The 25,390-nt window shown below is 49.4% G+C and overlaps 1 protein-coding gene across 2 annotated transcripts in view; it reads right to left on the bottom strand.

Moving 5' to 3' along the window:
* Window positions 1–25,390, bottom strand: part of CFAP61 (cilia and flagella associated protein 61) — a 250,889-nt gene that overhangs the window by 72,221 nt on the left and 153,278 nt on the right. For both annotated transcript variants that reach the window (XM_008256339.5, XM_008256340.5), the window contains exons 19-21: window positions 20,599–20,697; window positions 15,701–15,869; window positions 7,873–8,047 (exon numbers count right to left, since the gene is read on the bottom strand). In XM_008256339.5, the coding sequence (XP_008254561.3) occupies window positions 7,873–8,047; window positions 15,701–15,869; window positions 20,599–20,697 (443 nt within the window). The remainder of the gene's footprint in view (window positions 1–7,872; window positions 8,048–15,700; window positions 15,870–20,598; window positions 20,698–25,390) is intronic.

The following is a 25,390-nucleotide window of genomic DNA, read 5'->3' as shown; positions in this document are numbered from 1 at the left end:
CAGCAGCCTGATGATTTTTTCTAACTTTACTTTCATCCCTCGTTTCCTTTGCATGGGAAGTATGGAGGTAGCAGCAGACGAATTTCAATTTGTTTCAATGCATGCCAGAAGCTGTTCTCATGGATCCCACCGGCAGTCCTGTGCTTGCGCCTCACCCACACCCCCCATGAGTGCTCCAGGTTTTGTTTACATTTGAAAGCTGTGTTCCAGCCTGTGACAGCACTTGCCACTTACTCGTTGTGGCACTGGGGCTGATGTCACGGGTTAGGTTAGTTTCTTTCTAGAAAGCCATTCGATTTCAGAGCCCGGGAAAATTGACTTCCTTCCGGTTGGTCTAATTCCATCCCAGCATGATTGTGGTGAGCTCCTTTGGAAGTGGGGGACAGCGCGACAGAACGGTGGAGGTGGGGTGGGACCTGTGTGTAATCTGTAACCGGCAGAAGTTCCGAGGCCAGATGGACTCCTACTAGCAGCACCCATGTCCCTGCTACTCAGCACCCCGGGTCCTCCCTCTCGAACAATCCTTCTGCTGCTCCCAGTGAGGTCAGGCCTGGTGTTTCCCGGGACCTCAGGTATGGCTCTGGACCGACAGGCAGTGACACACAGGGAGCTGTTTTTCTGATTCTTTTGAAATGGGCACTGTCCTTGGCTACCTTCCCCCAACTCCCACCCGAGTGATTTAGAAACGGGGGCAGAGTGAACTGCTGGGGACAATGTCTGCATAGCTTCAGGCGTCGTGGAGAGGAAGCCAGGACTGACGTGTCTGGTGTCAGCTCCACGGGGTCTTTCAAACCAGCAGGAAGGCTGCTCCTTGTTTTCCCATGATGCTCCAGGCTTGCAGTTCCTGGCTGGGTGATGGGTACTGTTGGGTGCCAACCTGGCCAGAAGAAGGAACACCCAGACATGCTGAAGATGGTAAAGCATCACTTCTCGGTGTGTCTGCAAGGAGACTGGCACCGGAGCGGGTGGGCTGAGGGGGGAAGATCTGCCCTCTGTGTGGGCAGGCACCACTCAACAAGGCAGAAGACAGAGGATTTCATTGTCCTCTCTTCCAGTTGGGACACCCTCTGACTCCCAGCCTGGACATCGGAACTCCAGGCTCCAGTGTTATACTCGGGTCCCCTTCCTGCCATGCCCCCAGGTTATCGAGAACTTTGGACTCAGACTGAGAACTAAAGCATTGATTTCCCCAATTCTAAGGCTGTTAAACCAGGACTGAGCTACACTCTTGGCATCCCAGGGTCGCCAGTCTGCCCACAGCCTGTTGAGGGATTTCTTAACCTCTACAATCAGGTGAACCCATTCCCCTAAGACATCCTCTGTCAGTCAATCATCTCTCTATCTATCATATTTCTTGTTTGTTGGTTGGTTTATTTATTTTGACAGGAAGAGTTAGAGAGAGAGAGAGAGAGAGAGAGAGAGAGGGTTATAGACAGTGAGAGAGAGACAGAGAGAAAGGTCTTCCTTTACCATTGGTTCACTCCCTAATGGCCGCCACGGCTGCTGCTGCACCAATCTGAAGCCAGGAGCCAGGTGCTTCTCCTGGTCTCCCATGCGGGTGCAGGACCCAAGCACTTGGGCCATCCTCCACTGCCCTTCAGGGCCATAGCGGAGAGCTGGACTGGAAGAGGAGCAACTGGGACAGAATCCGGTGCCCTGACCGGGACTAGAACCTGAGGTGCTGGCACCGCAGGCAGAGGATTAGCCAAGTGAGCCACGGCGCCGGCCCTATCATCTTTCTTGTACCCATCCTGTGGGATCTGTCTGTCTGGAGAGCACTGACTAAAGTGGCCCTCCCATAACTGACGTTATAGAAATAGCTGGAAGTGGCTGTGCCAACAGGACCATCACGTGGACAAAAGCTGACCCCTGCCAGCCATCACCTGGTCCGTAGCCACCCAACTCCCGCTGGCTGCTGCCCTCTCCCTGTAACCCATTCTCACTAGATCACGTTCTCTCTGATGGCATGGGTACCACAGACGGAAGGGCTGCTTTCCTAAAGTGCTATGAAGCATCTTCAAGAAGTTTATGGAGAACGAGTGTTAAGGAAAAGCTATGGATGGGTTGCAAAAATTATTCTGCACCAAAATAAGTTTTATCTTTTTTTAAAAAAAAAGATTTATTTATTTATTTGAAAGGCAGAGTTACAGAGAGACAGGGAGAGAGAGAGAGAGAGACCTCAACCCCCTCCCCCCAACCCTAGCCTCTCTCTTTGTTGCCTTCTATTACTTTTTTTTTTTTTTTGACAGGCAGAGTTAGACAATGAAAGAGACAGAGAGAAAGGTCTTCCTTCCATTGGTTCACCCCCCAAATAGCCACTACGGCTGGCACGCTGCACCGATCCAAAGCCAGGAACCAGGTGCTTCCTGCTGGTCTCCCATGAGGGTGCGGCGCCCAAGCACTTGGGCCATTCTCCACTGCCTTCCCGGGCCACAGCAGAGAGCTGGACTGGAAGAGGAGCAACCAGGACAGAATCTGGCGCCCCAACCGGGACTAGAACCCAGGGTACCAGCACCGCAGGCAGAGGATTAGCCTAGTGAGCCGTGGCACCAGTCCTATGTTGCCTTCTATTAAGGCTGGGCTTGTTCCTCCTTCCTTGAGGGACCCTTCTGCAAACGTCAGAGCTCTCATTAAGGCCAGAGGTCACCTCTACAACTGGTTGGCACCTGGAGTACAGAAATCTCCATCTCTACTCAGAGACTGAGGTCCTCTCCTTCACTGTCGCCATGAGGGCAGGGGCTGGAGACCCCTCACAATGTAGCCCGGGTTCCACCACATGCAGGAGCCACAGTGATGCTACCTGCAACCTCCATTCATTTATTGGGCTCAGTGTGAGACACCATCCTGAGGACAGCGTGTAACACCTCATTCAATCCTCACAGCTGCCCACGTGAGAAAGAAAGCAATAACCCAGCATCCGAGACAAGACACAGAGGGGTTACGACACTTGCCCAGGGAAATGGCAGACCCAAGGCTTGCACACAGGCCCTCTCACTCCAGAACCCGAGCCTTGATGAACGTCTATGATTTGTGCATAGCCGACCTCAGCTCCCCTGTACAGTCACTGTGCTATTGCTCATTAAAGGCAAGAACATTTTTAAAGAATAGCATCAATTTCACTTAATGGTTTTCCTGTCTCAACTGACCATCAATTTTCCCATTAGGCTGAATACAAACCATTTTTTAAAAATATTTATTTATTGGGGCCTGCGCCATGGCTCATTTGGTTAATCCTCTGCCTGCGGCGCCGGCATCCCATATGGGCGCCGGATTCTGTCCTGGTTGCCCCTCTTCCAGTCCAGCTCTCTGCTGTGGCCCGGGAGTGCAGTGGAGGATGGCCCAAGTGCTTGGGCTCTGCACCCGCATGGGAGACCAGGAGAAGCACCTGGCTCCTGGCTTTGGATCAGTGCAGCGCGCTGGCCGCAGTGGCCATTGCGGGGTGAACCAATGGAAAAAAGGAAGACCTTTCTCTTTCTCTCTCTCTCTCACTGCCCCCTCTGCCTGTCCAAAAAAAAAAAGATATAATTTGGAGCAGTAATTTTCAAAGAAATGGCTTGGAGCTTCAGCAACCTCCAGCATGCTGAGTTATCTCCGAAATGGTGCTGCAACAACTATGCTGTTTTCAAAATGAAGTCCTGGAAAGGCCAGAGTGTTTTCCACAATATTAGAAGGGATTTGGAAACTCAGCGATGAAACTCAAGCATCCCAGCCAAGGTCTCAGTTAAGAGACAGAGACCTTCAAGGCAAACCAAGTGACCTGGCATGACTGGGAATTTCTCCGTGCATCTCACCCTGCTGCTGGGCACACTGCACCCTGCCAAGGTACACAGAGGAGGCTGTACTTGGAGGCTTCCTCTCTAGCTGGGTTCTGCTCCGAGCCACATTTCCTGAAGTCCCTGCAGGTGTATTTCTGTCCGCTTTTGTCATTTCTTGGCTCTCAGGTGTGGGTGGGCTTTCTGCAGCTGGTTGGGCAACTGTCCTTGGCCCATCTCTTGTGAGATTTGGACTGTGACCCAAATCTATGATTTGGACTGTGACCAGCATCATGGGTGCTGGGGGCTGGGGAGGGGAGGGAGAACCGGGGAGGAATGGGGTGGAGGAAAGGACAGGAAAACAACCACAAGGATAAGGTCTGGATGGGACAAGAGTCAGGTCGGAACATGACCAAACTACAGCAAAGCCACACAGAGCTGCCTGAAGGCGGTGGGCTAGCGGTCTTCTCCCTTCCTTCTCTCACATGAGAAGTCACTTGACAAGTCTACCCAGAGTTAAGTTAACTTGGCTCTCAGAGCCTGGGCCCACATCTGTGTGTTAAGGGCACCCACATACGAGGTGCCTTGCAGAGGCATGGAGAAAATCGCCTGCAAGTGACAGGAACTGAATCTCTACACACTCCTTAAACTGGCTGCAGAGTGGACGAGTGGACAGAGCAGGCACTCAACGGAGTTATGCAGTGCCAGGCAGACATTCCTAAGCCTCAGAAAAAACATTTCCCTCTGAGTGGGCCCCCGGACATCACACTCCGTGACAACCAGGCAAGCTGGCAGAAGGGCACGGACGTCTCCCCTCACCTGACGAGCAAGAGGGCGAAGGAGACGGCGCCTGAAGGAGACCACAGTACTTGCTGCTTTGAGATTCTCAAATTTGCTGTCATGGATACTCAGCCTTAAGAGCTTCACGTGGGGTCCGGCGCTGTGGTGTAGTGGGCTAAGTCTCCACCTGCAGTAGCGGCATCCCATATGGACGCCAGTTTAAGTCCCAGCTGCTCCACTTCTGATCCAGCTCTCTGCTATGGCCTGGGAAAGCAGTGGAAGATGGCCCAAGTGCTTGGGCCCCTGCACCCGTGTGGGAGACCCGGAAGAAGCTTCTGGCTCCTGACTTCGGATTAGCTCAGCTCTGGCCGTTGTGGCCATCTGGGGAGTGAACCAGCAGATAGAAGACCTCTCTTTCTATTTCTTTCTCTTTCTCTCTGTCTATAACACTACCTCTTAAACAAATAAATGCTTTAAAAAATAAAAAAGAGCTTTTCTTGCCATTTTCAAAGGCCCTTTTCTTGGTCAAAATGTTCCCTGGTGCCATCACCCAAACACCCAAAGAATCAGCGTGAAAGCACTCCACGCTAGCAGGCCTGGGCACAGTCCCAAGACAGACTGTGTGTTCATGTCATTGAACATTGGCTGCAGTACTTGGGGAAGCCAAAGCTACATTCTGAGGTCTGGACTTGACAAAATGGCAATGATTTGTCACAAATTCTGTGGATAAATACAGGATTGTGCAAACTGTGGCTCACCACCGATTTTTATAAGTGAGTTAGTTTCACTGGAGCCCAGCTGCACCCATTCGTGTAAGGATTGTCCATGGCTGCTTTCTCAGACCACTGAGGCTAAGCTGACTGGTTGTGACAGAGACCAGAGGGCCCCTCAGTCTGAGCTATCTAGTGATGAGCCCTTGGCACTAAAAGTTTGCTGAACCGTGGATCACACAATTCTCTAAGTGCACGTAGGGCTTGGGGCAGTGAAGAAAGAATGAACAAAACGTTGAAATGGGTTTAAACACAACCAGGTGCAATGCTGCAAATAATACCAAGCTCTGGTGTCAATACGTGAAGACACTTTATGGCCAGCTTTAAATCGGTGTGGCTGGTGCGTCCCTATAATGTCCCACCTCTGCCCAAAGGTTCCAGACCCAGCAGGTTTTACGGGTGACTGCTGTGCAGCCTTTGAGTTACTTTGCATTCTAGGTAGCCTGGGAAGCATGGGATGCTTTCGTGAGACTGGCATGCCCTGCATTACAATATTATGACCAGAAAAGCACAAAAGAGAAAACTACAGAAAGCCAGTCTCATTTATGAAGGTAGAGAAGAGCCCACAAGGTCTTAGCCAAACCAGTCCTGCACCAGGGGCCGGTGCTGTGGCATAGCTGGTTAAGCCACCACCTGTGACACTGGCATCCCATACGAGTCTCGGCTCAAGTCCTGGCTACTCTTCTTCCAATCCAGTTTCCTGCTAATGCACCTGGGAAAGCAGCAGCAGATGGCCTGAGTGATTGGGCCCCTGCTATCCACATGGGAGACCCAGATGGAGTTGTAGGCTCTTGGCTTCAGCCTGGCCCACTCCTGGCTGTTGCAGCCATTTAGGGAGTGAACCAGCAGATGGAAGATCTCTCTCTCTCTCTCTCTCTCTCTTTCTCTCTCTCCATCTCTCTCTCTGCAACTCTGCCTTTCAAATAAATAAATAAAAATATTGCAAAATGAAAGAATCCTGCAATGTAGTACATGCCATTTGATAGCCATTTTAAAAAGTTTTAAGGTTGTAAATTAGTAACTTTTTAGTGTAGCAAATGTCAGCAATTGGCAAAAAGTTCATTAATACCTCAACTGTCCACCAAAAGTAAGAAGAGACTGCACCATGCCGTGGTATCCATCGGGGTTGGTCCTAGACGCCCTCCTCACATCTTCCCACATATTCACATCATCTCTAGGTTACTTATAACACCCAATACAATGTAAACGCTATGCAAGTAATTGTTAATATTGCATGATTGAAGGAATAACAATAAGAAAATAAAGTCTGTGCGTGTTCAGGACAGACACATCTTTTTGAAAGTCAGATAGAGAGAGAGCAAGAGAGAGGTAGGTACAAACAGCCAGAGACAGAGATAGCCATCTCCCACCTGCTGATTCACTCCCCAAATGCCTGCAATAGCTGGGGCTGGGCCAGGCTGAAGCCAGAAGCTTGGAACTCAATCTATGTCTCCCAGCTGGGTGGGAGGGACCCAAGTACTTGAGCCATCACCATTGCCTCCCAGGGTGCACACTGGCAGAAAGCTGGAATCAGGAGTGGAAGAGCTGGAACTCTAACCCCGGCACTCCTTGGTGGGTCACGGGTGTCCCAAGGGGTATGACAGCTGCTCTGCCAAATGCCCACCCTTTTTAAAAAATGCGTTCCAACTGTCGTTGGTTGCATCTGAGGACAGAAAACTCATGCATATGAGGAGCTGAGTGCATATTTAATCTCAATGTATTAATTGTATTGAAGAATATCCATAGGTATGTTTAAAAAAACTGAGATACTTGATTACACATATTGATGCCCACTTTCTGAGCACTCCGTGGCTTTCACATCCCTGGATGAACTGGAGGTCTGGGTCGGATTCCCCACTCCAACCACAGGTGGCTGAGCACCTCAGCCGGGCCACTGACTGCCACCCCTGCACCCTGACTTCCGGGTTTCCCCTCAAGACACCCAGGTAGTCAGGCCTGGTCTCACCAGCAGAACAATTTCAATGAGATCCGAGCAGTAAGAGAGGGAGGTGCTTGAGAAACCCCTTCTGAGTGGCAGAGGCGTTTGTTCGTACAAATGCTTTGCTGTCTCATTTTGCTTCAAAAAGCCGCATGAACTTGAATATGTGTATTTGTGGGAAGGACTGCTCCAGCAACACCAGGAAGGAGAACAATGGATTAAGAACAGAAGAAAAGAGTTCTCCAATGCAGGCCTTTTTCTCCCTAGGTCTTTTCGGCTTCACAAAAGGAGACATATTTTCCATATAATTGCTAAACATGTTTGCTTATTAAATTATTCTTTAATTAGTTAATGATTTTAGCCCTGCTTTGCTCTTCGGATATTCATTTTGTGTAATAAAATAATTATAGATAATTAAACTATCTGAAGCCTTTTTCTTTCCCCCAGCAAACATGCTGGGTATCCAAAAATGACAACAAGTTGTAAATTAATCTGGAAAACAAAGCATGACAGATGAATGATTTGGTTGGAATTAATTAGGCACTAATTATATACTGGAACTAGATGGAGAATGAGACTCATTATAAAAATAAAACGCCCGTTCTGAAAAGATGCTCAGTTACGTCTTTACCTTCTGCGGTGATGGAGTTGTTCCTTATCCAAGCCAAGGCCTTGAAGCAGTCTTCCTCGTCGTTGAGCGTGAACAGGTTGCAAGGCACTTTCCCAGTGTAGCGCAGCTTGCTGAAGTTTGGGACCTCTCTGTTTGTCAAATGCTGACTGATATCGGCCCCTGTCGGGCACGGGACCTGCGGGGTGTGACACGGAAACGTGCGCATCAGCTGCTCTGTAGGTGAGACACAGACACGCTTCTGTTTCTTAGAAGTAAAACACAGCAACGTCCAGCACAGGTATGCCTTCCTCTGCTCCCAGGTACCGTCGATCAGGTTGTAACTGACAACAAAGACAAAACCCTGGAACAGGTGCAATGACCCCTCGGAGACAACCCTCAGAGGGGTTGCTGTGGTGACCTAATGCTGTGTGACCAATTATTCCACAACCTGGGGAAGGGAAACAGCCATTTAGCAGGCTCACAGACCCTGGAGGTCAGTGATGCAGACCAGGGGACAGCTGGCTCTGGTCCACGATGTCTGGGGTCTCACATGGGAAGGCTCAAAGGCTGGGCATGACTTGATGGCTGGGGTCTGGAATCATCTGGACATAATTAACCGATCAAATCCTTTTTCTTCCCCCCACCCCTTTTCAGGAAAATATGCTGGTATTTAAAGATGACAAATTGTCAGCTTTCGTCTAGCCATCGCTTTTGGTTGTGGACTGGACCTTAGCTGGGGTTCTTGGCCACAAAACCCCAACGTGGCCCCTCCATGCAGTGTGGGCTCCTTATACAATGGCGGCGGGGTTCAGAGGGCAAGTGTCCTGAGAGAGAAGGAGCTCTCTTAGGGGAGCTCCAAATTCTTTTCTAGCCTGGGCTTGGAAGTCATAGTGTCTCTCTCTTTCTTTCTTTCTTTCTTTCTTTCTTTCTTTCTTTCTTTCTCTCTCTCTCTCTCTCTCTCTCTCTCTCTTTCTTTCTTTCTTTTGAATTTTTTTTGACAGGCAGAGTTGACAGTGAGAGAGACAGAGAGAAAGGTCCTCCCTTGTCGTTGGTTCACCCTCCAATGGCTGCCGTGGCTGGTGGGCTGCAGCCGGTGCACCGCGCTGATCCGAAGGCAGGAGCCAGGTGCTTCTCCTGGTCTCCCATGGGGTGCAGGGCCCAAGCACTTGGGCCATCCTCCACTGCACTCCCGGGCCACAGCAGAGAGCTGGCCTGGAAGGGGGGCAACCGGGACAGAATCTGGTGCCCCGACCAGGACTAGAACCCGGTGGGCTGGCGCTGCAAGGTGGAGGATTAGCCTAGTGAGCCGCGGCGCCGGCCCACAGTGTCTCTTTCACCTTGCTCTGTTTGTGGAGGCAGTCATAACAGCCTGACTGCCTGTGATCAGAGGGAGGGAACCTGACTCTATGTCTTTATGCAAGAGTAGAAGGCTCTGGACGGAGGATGGCGCTGTGGTGTAGTGGGCTAAGCATTGGCCTGCGGCACCAGCATCCCATATGGGTGCCAGTTTGTATCCTGGCGGCTCCTCTTCCCATCCAGCTCTCTGCTATGGCCTGGGAAAGCAGTGGAAGATGGCCCAAGTGCTTGGGCCCCTGCACCCATGTGGGAGACCCGGAAGAAGCTCTTGGCTCCTGATCAGCTCAGCTCTGGCCGTTGTAGCCATTTGGGGAGTGAACCATTGGAAGGAAGACTTTTTTTTACCTCTCCCTCTCTGTCTGGAACTGTATCTCTCAAGTAAATAAACAAATCTTTAAAAAAATAAAGAGGCTCTGGACAAAGTCGTGGAACTGGACTGAACAACACCATGACTGATAAAATCTACCACAGAGACAATTATACCATGGGTTAAAATTCAAGTGCATAGAGGGGGTAGGCAGAAAAGAGAGGGGAGTGGATTACTATTTACATATTAGAATTCTAGGATTATTCTTCACTTTGCCAAAGAAATATTTCCTCTCTCTCTCTCTTCTCTCTCTCTCCCACCATAATTTCTTTTCTCCCAGACATGAGTGGATGCAGACACATTTCCCCACTGTAATGACAGCGGCAGTGGAAACACAATGAAAGACAAGCAGCTGACACTGGTACTCCATGACAAGCACACTGTGACAACCTGGAGGGCCTGAGCCTTGGCTGAGACTTCAGTCATAACTCAGCTCCACCCAGCTGTCACCAGGGTAGAGGTTGGAATCAGGACGGCTAGATCTGGTATCTCAGCAAATGCAAGATCCTGGGGTTTTTCATAGAGACTCAGAATTTTTTTTTTTAATTACTGTGGTTCAAGTTAAAATCAAGCAAACACCAGTGTGAAAGCCAAAGAAATCAGCACAGTAACCTGAGTTTTCCCCTATGCCTCTCTGATTTTGCTACCAGGTAGAGACGATGTGGAGAAAAAAAGAGGTAGGCACAGGGCACCAGACTCAGAAGCAGCTGGAGGCATCGAGGTCTACACTGCCTGTCTTGTATATGCACAGCATAAGGCCTCAGAACTGAGTCAGGAAAAGCCCCACAGCTACAATGGGCAAAGTGTCCTTGCAGTAAAGACAGACCACGGACAAGCTACCCCAGCTTCACTGTACCTCGGCTCCCCTATCTGTGAAGTGGAGATGAAAACGATACTCCTGGGAGAGTTCCCATGGTCAACACATGTGTGTCTGTGTCAGTGAGTCCATCAACTGCCACGGTGAGAGCTCCGGCGACAGCATGCTCCTGAGCTCCTGGGACTGGAGAAGACTTTCAGGCTATTAGAACCACCTGCTGGTTCACTCCCCAAATGGCCACAGTAGCTGGGGCTGGACCAGGCTGAAGCCAGGAGTCAGGAACTCCATCTGGGTCTCCCACGTAGGTGGAAGGAGCCAAGTGTTTGAGCCATCCTCTGATGCCTCCAAGGGTGCACATGAGCAGGAAGCTGGACTCAGGAGCAGAGTCGGGACTTGAACCTAGGCACTCTGCTATAGGCTACAAGCATTCCTACCTGCGTCATAGCTGCCAGGCTAAACAGCCACTCCAACTTACATTCTCAATCTCATTTTTCCATGAACTTCTTGAATTACCCGTGTACAAAAATCTACATGAAAACCCTTCAAGTGTTTGGAGCCAGGCCAGCCATCTTGTGCACCCTCGGTCTTTACCACTCTGGCTGCACATCTGGAGTGATTCTGAGTTGTCTTACTTCCCTTCTCAAATTTAACTCCAAGAAATAAACAGGATATGCCAGGTGTACTTGTTTCAGTGCCATTTCTCTTTATATTTTTATGAATTTCTAAGTTTTCTTTTCTCAGTTGTTTGTCATACACATTAAAATAAAAACCATGGAAGATTTTTTTTTCCTGAGACTTGCACATAAGAGAATGGCTTTATACTACATCTAGACAGGCCTGATTTAGATGGACACATAATCATTGAATCCTCACATTTTCTCCAGAACTGCGTGGTTAGTTTCATTTTCTTTTGTCATTTAACTCTGGACAGGAAATTTTTATGTCTGCCTTACTTCTGTCCTCTTTCAGGGGACTAGGTTAGTAATGTTAGTTTCCTTTTGAAGTCTGTTCATTTTTCCCTCCCTCTATAATTTCCATGACACCATGAGAAATGTCTCATTCTTCGACATTTGTCAGAACGTAACTAAAAAAATGTTTTCTTCTATTTTGCCTGGAAGGTGGTCGTTTGGACAATATATTTTCCACTCAAGGAACGTTTTCTTCTAGCATGTCTTTAATTACTGTCTCCATTCCATTTCGTCGGGTCTTTGCTTCAGAAAAACCTCTTATCTACGTGTTGCCTCCACGTGTATGGTGTCCCGTCATCTGCACATGTGTCCCTTTATCCTCTGCCCCTGCCCCTCAGGGGAGCTTTGTACTTGGTCTTCAGCAACCCTAACTTTGTTCTGCAGCCTTCTGTCTCATATCAACCCTGCTTCACTCATCCACCTCCCTTTTCATATTGATCCTGGGCTTGGCTTCTGCGGGCTTCAGCTCCCATTTCAGAGTCTGGGTGATCAAACAGAACTGAGGGTGAACAGTTTCCTGCGATGTCTGTGGGATATGGACATACGTGCTTTTGTGTGAATCCAGCATTTGGAGGTATTTTCAAAAGTACGCTCTCCCTTTCTCTTCTTCTGTGTCATCACCTTGTTGCGGTAGTCATACGGTGAGTAAAGAATTTATCACCCAAAACTTCGTGGTTTAGACAACCACCAATTTTATCAGCTTGTCATGCTCTGTGGGTCAGAAATTTTGGGTGGGGTTTGACTGGACAATTCTTTCATTCCATGTGTCACCAACAGAAGTCACTTGGTATATTCAGCTGGCAGATGGACTGGTTTGGTGGTTCCAAAATGCTGTCACTCACACATCTGGAGTGTGGCAGAGAAGGCCAGGAAGCTGGGATTCGTGAGACCGCCAAGCAAAGAACTCACCTGTGCCATCTCCGGTGGGGGGCCCCAGGTGCCGGGACTCCTCCTGTGGGCACTGTGGCTCCAGGAACAATGGAGGAACTGCCTGGCCTTGGACAAGACAGTCAGAAGCCTTGCTGACTCCAGACTGAAGGAGAGGAGACAGAGGCTCTGTCTCTCGGATGGGGGAAGACAACGAAGGCTTTGCAGCATGCTTTAAAATAGTCTTTCCCCTTTAGTCATCCTCAAGTGGAACCTCTTTGTACCAGGTGCCGTCAGATGACAAGGGGGCGTGGCTCTCTCAGGCCTGTTTCCGTGTAAACAGCGCTCTTCCTTAGCTCCTGTTTGTGGCAGACTCTCACCCAGGGCTGCATCATTCTGCATATCACACTTTTATTCACCCTGTCTAGTATCTCATTAAGCTTTCTGGAGACCACATCATATTGCTGCTCTCTATCAAGCTTAGGAAAACCAAAGGCCCCAGCCTTTGCTCTCACTTGGATGCAGGTAGTGGCCTTAACCTGCTGGCTTCCAGCGATCACCAACCCTTTTAGACCGTTCACATCCCAGTCTTCCAGTGGTCAATGCCAAGTTCATTTGACTTTGAGTGGACAAAGTTTCGTTCTTCCTCTGCATGGGGTCACCCAAAGCCCAAACTGTCTACAACCTGTGGCAGGCGGCTCTGTGATCTCATTTGAAAGTCATCTCAGAGTATTTCAGAATCAATTTGTGTTCACCACAAACAATAATCAAATGGACAGGGTGTGTGTGCAGAGGAGGCACTGTAGGAAGAGAGCTAGCTAAGCCCCTGTCCAAAATGGAGAGCTCACAGTTAGTCTGAAGCCAATAGATCCAGGAAGAAACTTCCACAAATGTATAGTTTGGAGCTATGGGAGTAACCATGGAAGAATTAACAACAGAAATCCTTCAAACTGGTGGTCTCTAGGACAAAGACATGGAAGTAAAAGAGGACTGGGAGTGAAAGCAGCCTTGTTCACATCAGCCCTAAAGGGCTATTAAGTATTTTACCTTCTGCATGGATTTTCTGACCAATTAAGTGATATGCACTTGCCCATCAAAAACTATTTTAGAATGAGGCATGCCATTCAAAACATCTGATTAGAGTTTTAAGTTGGTAGTTCTATTTTATAACAGGTTATGTTCATTCTTTGGGTTTAAGTTTTATTTTCAACATTCTCTCTTGCTTTAAAAGTCACGAAATTGGGACAGAATCAGGGGAGAATTGAAGAGAAGGAAACAGGCAAAGAAATGGGGACCAGAGACTCTCCAGTGAATTCAGCTGCCCTTTCTGATCACTCTATGTATCTTTGATTTTTATGTCCTTCTGCAAAAATTAAATTGGAACTCCCTTTCTCACTTCTTTATTTCATGTTTCACGTTGCAGAAAGGGCAAGGGCTTAGTGTGCCACTGATTAAAGCTGCAGGGGCAGCTGGACACACATGGGCAGATGCCCGAGTCGCGAGAGCGCTGGCTGGGTCCTCCACGCATAGCTTCCAAAACACACAGCCGCCAGCCGCAACTGGAACCCCTGGGTAAGGGAGGGGAGAGCACGCTGCAGGGTGCACGGCGCTGTCTTCCCTTGGAATGGTTTGCAAAGCAAGAGGAACATGCAAATGTGGCATCTCAGGCTCCGCTGACCCACCCCCTGGGCTCAGAATCCGCGTTCTAACAAGATGCACGGTGGATCTGTGTGCACCGTGCGGGGTGAGAGGTGCTGCTCGAGAAATTCAAGTTGGTGGTTCTCAGCCTTGGCTTACAATTACCTGAGGAGCTTAAGAAAAGAATACTGGGGGCCGGCGCCGCGGCTCACTAGGCTAATCCTCTGCCTTGTGGCGCCGGCACACCGGGTTCTAGTCCCAGTCGGGGCGCCGGATTCTGTCCCGGTTGTCCCTCTTCCAGGCCAGCTCTCTGCTGTGGCCAGGGAGTGCAGTGGAGGATGGCCCAAGTGCTTGGGCCCTGCACCCCATAGGAGACCAGGAGAAGCACCTGGCTCCTGCCTTCGGATCAATGCGGTGCGCCAGCCGCAGCACGCTGGCCGCGGCAGCCATTGGAGGGTGAACCAATGGCAAAGGAAGACCTTTCTCTCTGTCTCTCTCTCTCACTGTCCACTATGCCTGTCAAAAAAAAAAAAAAAAAAAAAAAAAGAATACTGGGGTTGGTGCTTCAGTACAATAGGTTAAGTCACCACCTGGGATGCCCTCACCATGTACCCAAGTGCTAGCATGAGTGTGCCTGCACCTCCGCTTCCCAGCCAGCTTCCTGCTCATGCACCTGGGAAGCAGCAGTCAATGGCTCAAATCCCTGCCACCCATGTGGGAGACCGGATGGAGCTCCAGGCTCCTGGTTTTAGCCTGACGGAGCCCTGGCCCCTGGCTGTTGTGGGTACTTGGGGAGCGAACAAGTGAATGGAGTAGTTTTCTCCCTGTCTCTTTCTCTGTGGCTCTGCCTTTCAAGGAGATGAAAATAAATAAAATTAAAGAAAAAATAATACTGGTGGTTGAGGGGGCAGGGCGAAGGCACAGGAAGGTTTTCAAAGAGTTCCAGATGATCTCAATGTGCCGTCACAGCAGACACGCTCTCTGCTGCTGGGGCATGCAGTGACAGAGCCGGGAGGGACTGAGACCCTTGGGGAGGGGGTGGGAGTGGGGGTGGGGTAGGGTTTTCCCTGCTGCGGCTCCTCCCAGCTGGGCAGTGTGCACACACATCTCTGCATGGAATCCACGACTGTTCGCAAGATGGTCTGAGACCCCACCCCCCATCCCCGGGTTAGAGTTCACTGGCGAGAGACACAGCGGCCTTTGTGGACCACGTGAAATGACAGCGTGTACTGCAGGGCAGGAAAACGGCCATCTGCCGCCCCAAGGCGTGGAGCAGCTCTCCCTGCAACCAGCAACGGCTTTATTCAGATGCAGCTTCGAGAGATTAATCAAACGGGAAGTGCGGCCACCAGGAAGCCAATCAGATTCCCTAGTTTTAAGACTGAGAGACAAAATAAAATAAGGGTTGACAGAAGGTGCGCATGTTTGAAATATTTTTGCCTGAGCCCACTGCCACACAGCCAAATGTTAGCCTCTTGAGGCATCAATTAATTTAGCACACACGCATGCCTGGTCGCGTCTGCATTGTGCCGCGGCGAGCGGTTAAGTGTTAAGACGCTGGACAGCCGTTTCAAGAAACGACGTTTCTCCAACTCGCTGCGATTTGTATCTTTGAGCAGAATGTTTTTCTTGGCCTGGGTCCCTGGGAGGGTTTGCAGACACAACTCTGGCCGTGGGCACAGGGCTTGAAGAGTGTATTTGTGAATGCTAAGCGGCAGCTGTCTGGACAAGGAGGATGCTCTTTGCCCAGGGAGCGAGCGCGTTTACCCCCGGTACACGTGTATACATCAGGGCACAGCTCCCGGCACGCCCTCGGCACCCCCTGCTCAGCCCTACCTGGTACTGCTGCCCGGTACAGAGGATGAGGTGGTCGTAGTACACGATGTCTTCATGGGACACCACCACGTGCTTGGCCACCCGGTCTATAGCGGTCATTCTCCCCACCACCACGTTAACCCAGGAGCACAGCGACATCAAGGCATAATCTTTATCATTAAAACAGTAGCTGCAAAGACAGAGAGGGAGAGAGGAGCTCCCTAAGTGACATTTGAACAGCTGACAGTGGGCATTCATTAGACATCTGGGGAGCTGGTTCAAGTCCCCTAGTGGGCCGGGCCCGTGCTCTCGCTGCGAGCTGACCGGGACCCGATGCTAAGAGGTTTTTCGTTATGAAACACTCAAGTCACAAACTGACATTAAAGTGAAATTGTTCTGCCTGGCCTAGGCTGGTCTCCATGGAGTGGGGATGTGCGTGTGAGAAATCTCGGACACTCTTGCTCCTGCTTCTGTTCACGGTGTCTTTAAGGTGACTTCAGCCGCTGAACTGTTGCACTGACCGCAAGGGCATGAGAAAGAAGTAAACTGACACGGTTGACACAAGGGTCGGGGTCCTAGGACACTGAGAGATCTTCTTACATGCTAACGCTTTTTCAATAAACGACTCAATCTTGGTGTTCATGAGAGGCTTCATACCAAGCCCCAAAGACCCACCTTTTATTTAAAGAAGCAGGTCAGTTAGGGAATTATGGTCGCAACCAGGGAAATCCCTGGGGAATTTAGGGATGCCCTGTGCCGGCCATGCACAGTAGGCCCGGCGTGGGCTTCAGCACCGGGGCTCAGAGCGGGAGCTGGTGGCCACACAGGCTCTCGTTTTGAGGTCACACTCTGCTGCAGTGGGATGAGAGTAGGTTTTGGGTGTCTTTGGGTTTACTGAGACACACTGGGTAAGGGTTGTTTGAAGAATTTTCTGGAAGGCATGACCTTGTGAAGATGACCTCTCAGTGTTCCTGTTCTGACAAGCACTGGCCGTCCAAGGTGACAGGACAGGAAGAGCGGGCTTTACATGTAGGCTGCATGCGTCAAGCAGAATTGTGCCAGGGCCAGGGTCTGCAGCCCTGTGCTTTCCGCAGTGACCCTGACCCCTGGCCCTGCATCCCCTGATGTCCTCGTCTCCTCACCTCTCTACAGGGGATAAGGAGCCCGCCCTCCGCGCCTTGACCCCACCCCCCGTAAGGAATGAACATGAGAACGTGAGAGATGCTGTTTTGTCAAGTGGGATGCATATGGCGAGGGCATTATCCTAAATAATGCTAATGATACATAATCCTGTTTATTCTCCTTGCAGGCAAACAGGATTCTCAAGTGGTAATGGGAGAACACGTTTTTCTTTTTGATCCATGCAAGAGTCTGGTCTTACTGCACAAAGAGAATTCTAGTAATGGATGCACATTAGACCCCGTTACCAGGGCCCGTGAAAGAGACGGGCACGCTCTAGGCTTTGCATCTCTCTCTGAAACAACACTTAAAAACAAGAAATTTTTTTTCCTAATGAAAAAAAAAAAAGAAAAAGAAGAAGAAAAGCAAGGGCTGGCCGGTCACAGGGGAATAATGGACAGTGAGATGCAATTCTCTTTTAAAAAACCATTTTGATAGCTTTACAGGCAACTCCAGCAATCCTGTCTGTCCACGACAGAAGGACAAAGGGCTGCTCCTAGTAGTTACATGGTCCCTACAGTACGTGGCCCAAGCCAGGGGAAGAGGAAATAAAGTTAGTGCACAGGGATTAGTGTTCTGGGGATTTGTCCACAGATAAAAGCTCTCCAGGGAGATGTGCAGAAGGCTAAGGTGACGCAATGCCATTTTTAACGACAGGATCGCGGTGGTGTTGATAATGTCAGAATGTGGATTTCAGGATTCACAGCAGGAGCTCTGGCCAGGTGGAACCGGGAACTTGGGGGAATGGACTTTCGAGGAGCCCCCACTGGGATGGTGGAAGGAAGCACTGAACAGTGAGCGTGGGGCGCCTGCTCTGATGCTCTGTTGGAACATCCAGCATTTCTCCGTGTCAACAGCCATTTGGTGCCAAGAGAATGCTCTCCACTGTAGATCTTATTTCATTTCCCCACCAAGTGACCAGAACCATATTCCGGGACCGAGTACGGGATGCTTTTCCGTAATTATTTCCCCAGCAGAGTTAACAGGCATTAAGATCCTAACACAGCAGAGACTGTTCACAACTCGATGACAAGGCACTATCTCCGCTAAGCTTCTCCGGACAAGAGAGAAGGAGCAAAGAAGGAACCTCAGTGCGACATCATGGGTCTCAAGTGAGCTTGGCTCTGACTCAGAAGGGACAGAAAGAAAGGTCATCTTCACAGAGAATCTAGAGCCAGGTAAGGAGGAGGACGATAGCAGAGTTCAGGGTGAGGAAGCTTCTGCAAGGGGCCCAGTTCGCTCAGGTCTGCTGTGGCCCCGACCTGGCCGGGGCAGGAGACCAAGCCCCAGGCTGCAGGTGCACAATCAGTGCCCAGCTCCAGCATGGCCAGTGTATGCCAGCAGAGGCCTGCACCCCTCGGAACCCTTCAGAACTGCAAAGAACTTCAGAGGTTTTCATGAAGGCTTGATTGTGATGCTCTCAGAAGAAGGAGTGTCACAATCAACTTTCAATTACTCAGGGCTGCTAGTCCAATTAGTAGCTATCTCCAGCCTCCTGTTTCTCCGCCCTGCCTTTCAGCTGCCTCCCAAGCATGTCATTAGCACCTCTGCCAGAGGCTGGGCAGGGAGGGGGAAGGAAGACAAGTGTGGTGGTGCAGAGAGCAGCGACAGAAGTCATAAACCCGGATCCTGGCTAAGGACAAGCTCAAATTAGTATTTAGAACGAACATCTTAAATTATTAAGACTTGTGGGTGTCATTGGCACTTGTTAGTTTTAAAGTGCATGATTAGAAATCATTTCCTTTACTGGGGTTACAAGGAGACGTCCTGTTCAGTCTGTGGTTTCTAAGAATCGTGATAACAAGCACTTAGCCATGGGGAGGGAGCTGGCTGGGTCACTTACTTAGTTCTTGTCTAATGCGTGATCTAGGGGATTTTTGTATGAATGTGTGAGCTAACCTGCATCTATCCCACCATTACTCACTGAACACCTGCTATGTGTCAAGCACTGTCTAAATTGCTGGGGATCTCACTGGTGAGAAAAAAAAAAGGCAATGTAAAGAATAAACCACCTTCAGAGGCAAATCAGGAGGATTTTATCGCAAGTGAGAACTAGAGCAGAGTGAGGGGGACTGCAGTGTGCTGGGATGCTGACTGCAAATGAATGGAGCAGTCAGGGCACACCTCTGGAGGAGGTGACCTTTAGAGAGAAAAGCCAAGACCCCAAAGGGTAGGAACTTGTCTGTTGTGTCTGAGGGACGCTGAGGAGGTTTGCTGGGGCTGGCGTAGAGGGGGAAATGGCAGAAATCGTAAAAGATGAGGCCAGAGGAGACAGTGGGTGGGGACAGGTTGTAGGTCTGAGCATTCTAGATGGTTCTGTGATAGCAGAAATGTTCTGCAGCTGTGCTGTGCAGCATCGTGACTACTGGGCACGTGTGGCTATCCGAGCACTTGGAATGTGGCTAATGTGACTGAGGAGCAGAATTTCCATCTCCTGGAGTTGTAATTAATTTAGATTTCGGTAGCTACAGGTGGCTCATGGCGTTCTGGGCTGCGAGGGGTGGACACGATGCGTCCAGTTTCGCAGCACTGCTGGGCTACCAGGCGGAGAAGGCAGAGAGGCTAGGGCGGATGCAGGGGTCACTTCCACCAGCCTCCCGGACTCTGCAGGGTGGCACAGTCACTCACCACGCCTCCCCCCGCCAACAACAACACGCCCACATGGGGACTGACGGGACCTTGCATTTATCCATGAAACCAGCATTTCCTGGTTAGAAACTTAGAAAGAGGGAAAGTGAGGGAGGGGATACTTGTGTGCCATCCTCTACTCCTGGCTAGAACTTGGTGTTATGCCAAGTTGTTATGCCAGCTTGGCTCACCATATACTTTTTATAATCACAACACACACACACACACACACACACAGCTCAGGAAATGAAACCCCTTGGCCAGACCCTTAGTGGTAGGGGCAGAATCTGAACCCACATCCCTCCTAGCTGAAAACCCAGGCCACTGTTTTTCTGTACCATCATGACCTCCTTAAAAAAAAAACAAATTTATAGTCTGATAAAAGCATTAGGTGAAGATGAGTGTGGTTCTAACAGGCAAGGAAGCTGTGGTTTTTCCCTGTTTGAAGGCAAAGCAAGCCTTTTTTCACACAGCAAACAGGGTCTCTCCATCGCAGGTTCTGAAATGAAGCCCCTAGAGGGAACAATTTCCTTCCTCCTCGTGGGATACCCTGGGAGCACGTTTCCAGAGGCAGGGTGCCTGCTGTTTCTGGTACCCATGTTTTGCTAAAGGAAATTAAAACCAATGGAAGCCGTGAGGTAATGAAATGGCATTTCCCAGAACGGATATTATCACATAGTGATTCCACTGTGCTGAAAACAATACAACTCACCCAGAGTGGCATGGAAGGTTTCTGCTTAGCCTGCCCTGACCGCAACGGCCAGGGTGTGTGGGGTGGGGGTGGGGGACCAGTATCCCCTGGAGGGGTCCTGTAGATTGCCTGCTGCCCTGCGGTGTCACTTAGAACCCAAATGTATGGGTAGCGGGGGCTCCAACCCAACGATCTGGAACAGGGCCAATGTCTGTCCATAGATAAAAAGGAAAGGCACAACTCTTGGCCACGCGCTCGTTAGCAGGTTTGTACTCAGATTTCCTAAGTAGTAGCTGAAGTCCAGGAGAGAAGCCTGCCACGTTTCCCTTTCTGACCTGAAATCCATCACTTAGCCTAAAAAGACGGCACACAAATCAGGACAGTTAAGGTCTCAGAGCGGAAACGCAAACGGAATTCATACTCGCTTGCTAGGAATTTCCTTTGTTCATGGCCCAGAAGTTTTTTCCCTGGAAGTCCATGAGTTGAAATCAGGGTGAGACTGTTAAACTTCAGGTGCGAGCTGCGGAAGAGAGAGAAAGGAAAAGAATAAAGGGAAGTTAAGCACCAGCCAGTGGAAGTTTTACTGTCATTATTCGGTTTAACTTTCTTTGGTAGATCAGCCAACATTTGGATTTTTCTTTGAGGCTGGCAAGTTTTGCACATACCTTCAAACAGGAACGATATGTTCAAATCAAAAAAGGAAGATGGCTTGGGGGCTGCTAACTGTAGAACCTTCTAAAAGCTACACACAATGTCACAGCACACACTGCCTAATTTTTTTTAAAACTTGCTTTTCAAAGTAAAACAAAATAAAACCCGAGCATTAGGATGAGGGAGGTAAATTTGGGCATAAATGAATGTAAAGTTTGAGTATCAGCCTATTTTCTAAGAAACTACCTGGATCATAACCAACACAGCTAAACCTTGCTCAGTACCTACGACCAAGCACTCTGTGTGCCGGCCTCACAGCAGAAAGCTGACGTGGGCAGTACTGTTTTCCCTATCCTTTTAGGTGGCTTTAACACTAAGCAGTTTACCAAGGCCGGAGTAACAGGCAGAGCAGTGAGCCCAAGGCAGGGTTTGGACGTCTTCCTCTATTGAGTGGTCTCTCTGCATCCAGGGAGGGTTGGTTCTGGGACCCCCTGAGGACAGCAAAATCCGAGGGTGCTCCAGTCCCGTGCCTCAAATGTGCAGTTTGTGCACATATCACCTATGTGTATCCTCCTGTATATGTTAAGTAGTCTCCAGATTTCTTGGACTACTTCAGACAGTGTAAATACCAAATCAACTGTGGTTACCTTGCATCGTTTAGGGAATCATGACAAGGCAGAAAGTCTGTACGTGTTCCGCACAGAGTCTGCTTTTTTTCCCCTGAATATTTTCCATCTGCAATTGGTTGAACTCACAGCAACGTCGAAGTCCTGGGAGGGCTGACTGCCTGCTCCCTAGAACTCTCTAGTCCAGAAGTTTCCATCAACTGTATAATCCCAGTGGCCAACATCAGCCTTGCTGCTTTCAAATATACTCTAATCAGGGTACCAAGGTATCATCTGGGAGAAAGTTCTAGAAGGTTCCTTTCCAGGGCAAAACTGCCTTATATTCACATCAGGCTTTCCAGAGCCCAAGGTCCATTTGTAGGCATTATCACAGAGATTAATCTTCAAGACAGTTTATGCTGGGGGGTAAGAAAATCAGTGTGGGAAATGGTAGGTGATTTGACCAAGGTCACGGAACTCATTAAGAAGCAGGGTCAGGAAGGAAATCCGGGGCTCTGGCCCTGAGCAGCACCCTCCCCGCTCACCGCACCACCCTCTCTGCCCAGCCTGAAGACCTCTCGCACTTTGGACTCACTCTGTCTCTGCCCTTCAGTGTTAACCCCTGCTGCACGTCTGCCTTTTATGTAGTGTCAGCAGGATTTTAGGGGGGAGCGGATCTTTTCACAGGGTCCTGGCTGATGACTTTTTTTTTTTTTCCTTCTACAATCTCTTCTTAATGCACACGACCAACCAAAGAGGAGGCCTTGACCAAATCAGAGAGCACCTGCCTTCCTCTCCCGAGGAAGAGACTGGAAATTTTCCAAATGTGGAGATGTTATCAATGTACTGACAGTCTGCTAAGTGGCACTAAAAGCAGAAGACTTTTGGTGATGGCCTGGACAGGGCGTGCATTGAACTCACTGCACCTGACATTTAAAAATAGCTAAATATTATGAAAGATTTTGCTCTAAAAGTCTCCAAGGATGGGTGTCATTTAAGAATGAATATTCTTATTTGATAGGAAAAAAATCAAGCATTATCTTATCCTCTGGTAATAAGAACAGAAATTTTGAATATCTTCAAATAGCATAAAGGTCACATTAACCCCTGTGACTTATGGCTGCCAGCCTGAAAGTGCACACTGGTGACAGGCCTTTGATTTATGACCATTTAATGGAAAATGCAGATAACAATGACAATAGCATATGTCTGTATTTGTATGCAAGTAAAATCTACTCCGGCTTTAGATCCTATGTGATTGAACTGTATATTGTACTACTAATAGTTTTTTTAGATTTATTTATTTACTTATATACTTCAAAGAGTGACAAAGAGAGAGAGGGACACACAAACACACACACACACACACACACACACACACACAATCTTTCATCTGCTGTTCCCCGAATGGACACAATAGCTGGGGCTGGGCCAGGCCAAAGCCAGGAGCTAAGAGGTCCATCCTGGTCTTCCAGAAGTGGCAGGGGTCCAAGCATTTGGGCCATCCTCTGCTACCTTCCCAGGAACAGTAGCAGGAAGATGGATTTGGAAGCAGAGCAGCGGGTCTTGGACCAGCATTCTGATACAGGATGTCGGTGTCCCAGGTGGCGGCTAACCAGCTGTGACACAATGCTGGCCCCTACCACTGATTTCACAGGCCTTCTTTACATCTCCGTATGAGAAGAAGGCTCCACGTTTCTCCCATTTTGTCTCTTACATATCTTATCCCTCTGGTACTACATCATTTGAATTTTCTGACAACGTGAATCTTGTGAACTGTCAAATGACCATATCGTGTTATCCCGAATTATGCTACCATACGATTAAAAATTTCCCAAAAGACACAATCGGGGTTTATTTTTTGCATCATTTATGATACATTACAGAGATTTTTTTTCTTTGCAGGGAGGAGGCATTTTCCGGATTTCTCTTTATAAAAGCAGCAACTTTCCATCCATTTTAGCTAGTGGCTGTTCTGGCCCTCTACCCAATCTTCAAGTTCCCCACTGTAACACTTCTTGTTCTCCTGACTCATTCCAAGTGAACACATCTCACACATCACAGAGAAAACACAGGCCAGCCACCTGCTTCGGGCCAGTGCCCAGCTTGTCACGTCAGGATGCCTCTACAGAGAGCGTTGTCCCATTCCCCGATTCAGAAGAGAGAGGGTCTCCCCATCAACCTGTCTGCTTTTCAAACCCTTCTTTGGGGGGCAGCACTATGGCGTAGCGGGTAAAGCTGCGGCATCCCATATGGGTGCCGGTTCTAGTCCCAGCTGCTCCATTTCCTATCCAGCTCTCTGCTATGGCCTGGGAAAGCAGTACAAGATGGCCCAAGTCCTTGGGCCCCTGCACTCGTGTGGGAGACCTGGAAGAAGCTCCTGGCTCCTGGCTTTGGATTGGCACAGCTCCGGCTATTGTGGCTAACTGGGGAGTGACCCAGCGGATGGAAGACCTCTCTCTCTGCCTCTCCTTCTCTCTCTGTGTAACTCTTTCAAGTAAACAAATAAATCTTAAAAAGAAAAAAAACCCTCTTGGGTCTCTCCCAGTCTCTACAGCAGCCAAATTCTCTTACAACCATACTTGAGAAACCAGCCTAGTGCCAGTAAGGTGGAATCTATGAGCCAGTGGCGGGCATGACCCTGTTTTTCTGCTTCTCCATCCTCAAGGTCACCTTGGGTCCAAGGTGGCTCCTGGAGCTACTGCCATTACGTCCAGTTACAGGAAGAAGGAAAGAGGAGTGGGTAGAAAGGGCTACGAGGTAATGGGCCCGTCTGAAAGTCTCACACTGCCAGGACTCAATGATGGGATCGCGCACAGCAGCAAGGGAGGCTGCTGGGAAATGTAGTTTTCCAAAGAAAAGTACGGAAACTTCTCCCAGAACCACGAGGGACAAAGCAGAAACAGCACTGGGAGGCAACTCCAAGACTCTACTCAGGTTGACTAATGAAGGAACGGTGGGAGGGGGATGGGAGGAGATCCTCATTAATCAGGGTCCAGGCCAAAAAAAAAAAAAAATAGCTGCAGATGCTACAGGTGAGACTGAAATTAAGGCAGAGGCAAGTGCGGGGTGATGGGAACCCAAAAAGGACAGGGGGTACCCAAGGTGCCGCCACAGAGGGATGCCACCACTGACCCTAACCCGGATGGAGGAAAAGGGGAGAGCTGTCCCCCCAGTACCCAATACCCAAGGAGCTGTGGCTCCTGAACCCACTGTCAGAGACAACCTCACCTTAAGGTTCTCTGTGATGACAGTGTGTTTAACAGCTCCTCCTCGCCAAGCTTCCAGGCATCCTGTCCATTTCCCCAGGAGACTATCTCCCGTCACAACTTTATCTTACGTACTGACCACAGGGCCCCGCACTAGACTGCAGTGTTAATTCTGAGCTATGACACTCACTTTTAAGTGCCTGTCAGTCCTAACTGGGTTGCTCCAAGGGCATTCAGCGTTCCACATGTGCCCACACAAAGCTCTTTTGGGCCCTATTCCACTTTTCCTGTATCTCTGGCAGAGCCGTGGCCAGCTAACTACCTCTTAAGCTAGGAATCTGTTAGCCCAAGCTCAGATTCTTACCCTCCCTCCTGCCTCTCACACTGGTCACCATGCCCCATCACCTGGCCCCTTTCTCCTCAACGCCTGAACTCAGCATCTGGCCTAGAACAACAACCTCAGGGGTAGTCTCCCTGGTACAAGTCTCTTTTTTGCCCTGTTCTGCACTTCTTCTTTAAGTCAGTCAAATCTCGACAGTTCCTGGTTTTAAAAATCCCTACCTTTACTCACTATTGTGCTAGTGTGCTAGCGAGTGCAGTGGATAAGATGATGGGCTTGGGAGCCAGCTGCCAGCTCTTCGACCTTGGGCAAGAAATTTAACCCCTCTGCTGCTGTTTCCTAGCCTACAAAATGGGAATAATAGAACCTAATGCCTCCTAGGGGTGCTGTAGAGAGGAAACGGAAGGT

The sequence above is a fragment of the Oryctolagus cuniculus genome, chromosome 11, assembly GCF_051225735.1.
Source record: "Oryctolagus cuniculus isolate XC-2025 breed Fujian yellow rabbit chromosome 11, ASM5122573v1, whole genome shotgun sequence".
NCBI lineage: Eukaryota > Metazoa > Chordata > Mammalia > Lagomorpha > Leporidae > Oryctolagus > Oryctolagus cuniculus.
Note: the sequence above shows the minus strand (reverse complement) of the source record. Positions and strands in the feature narration are given on the sequence as shown.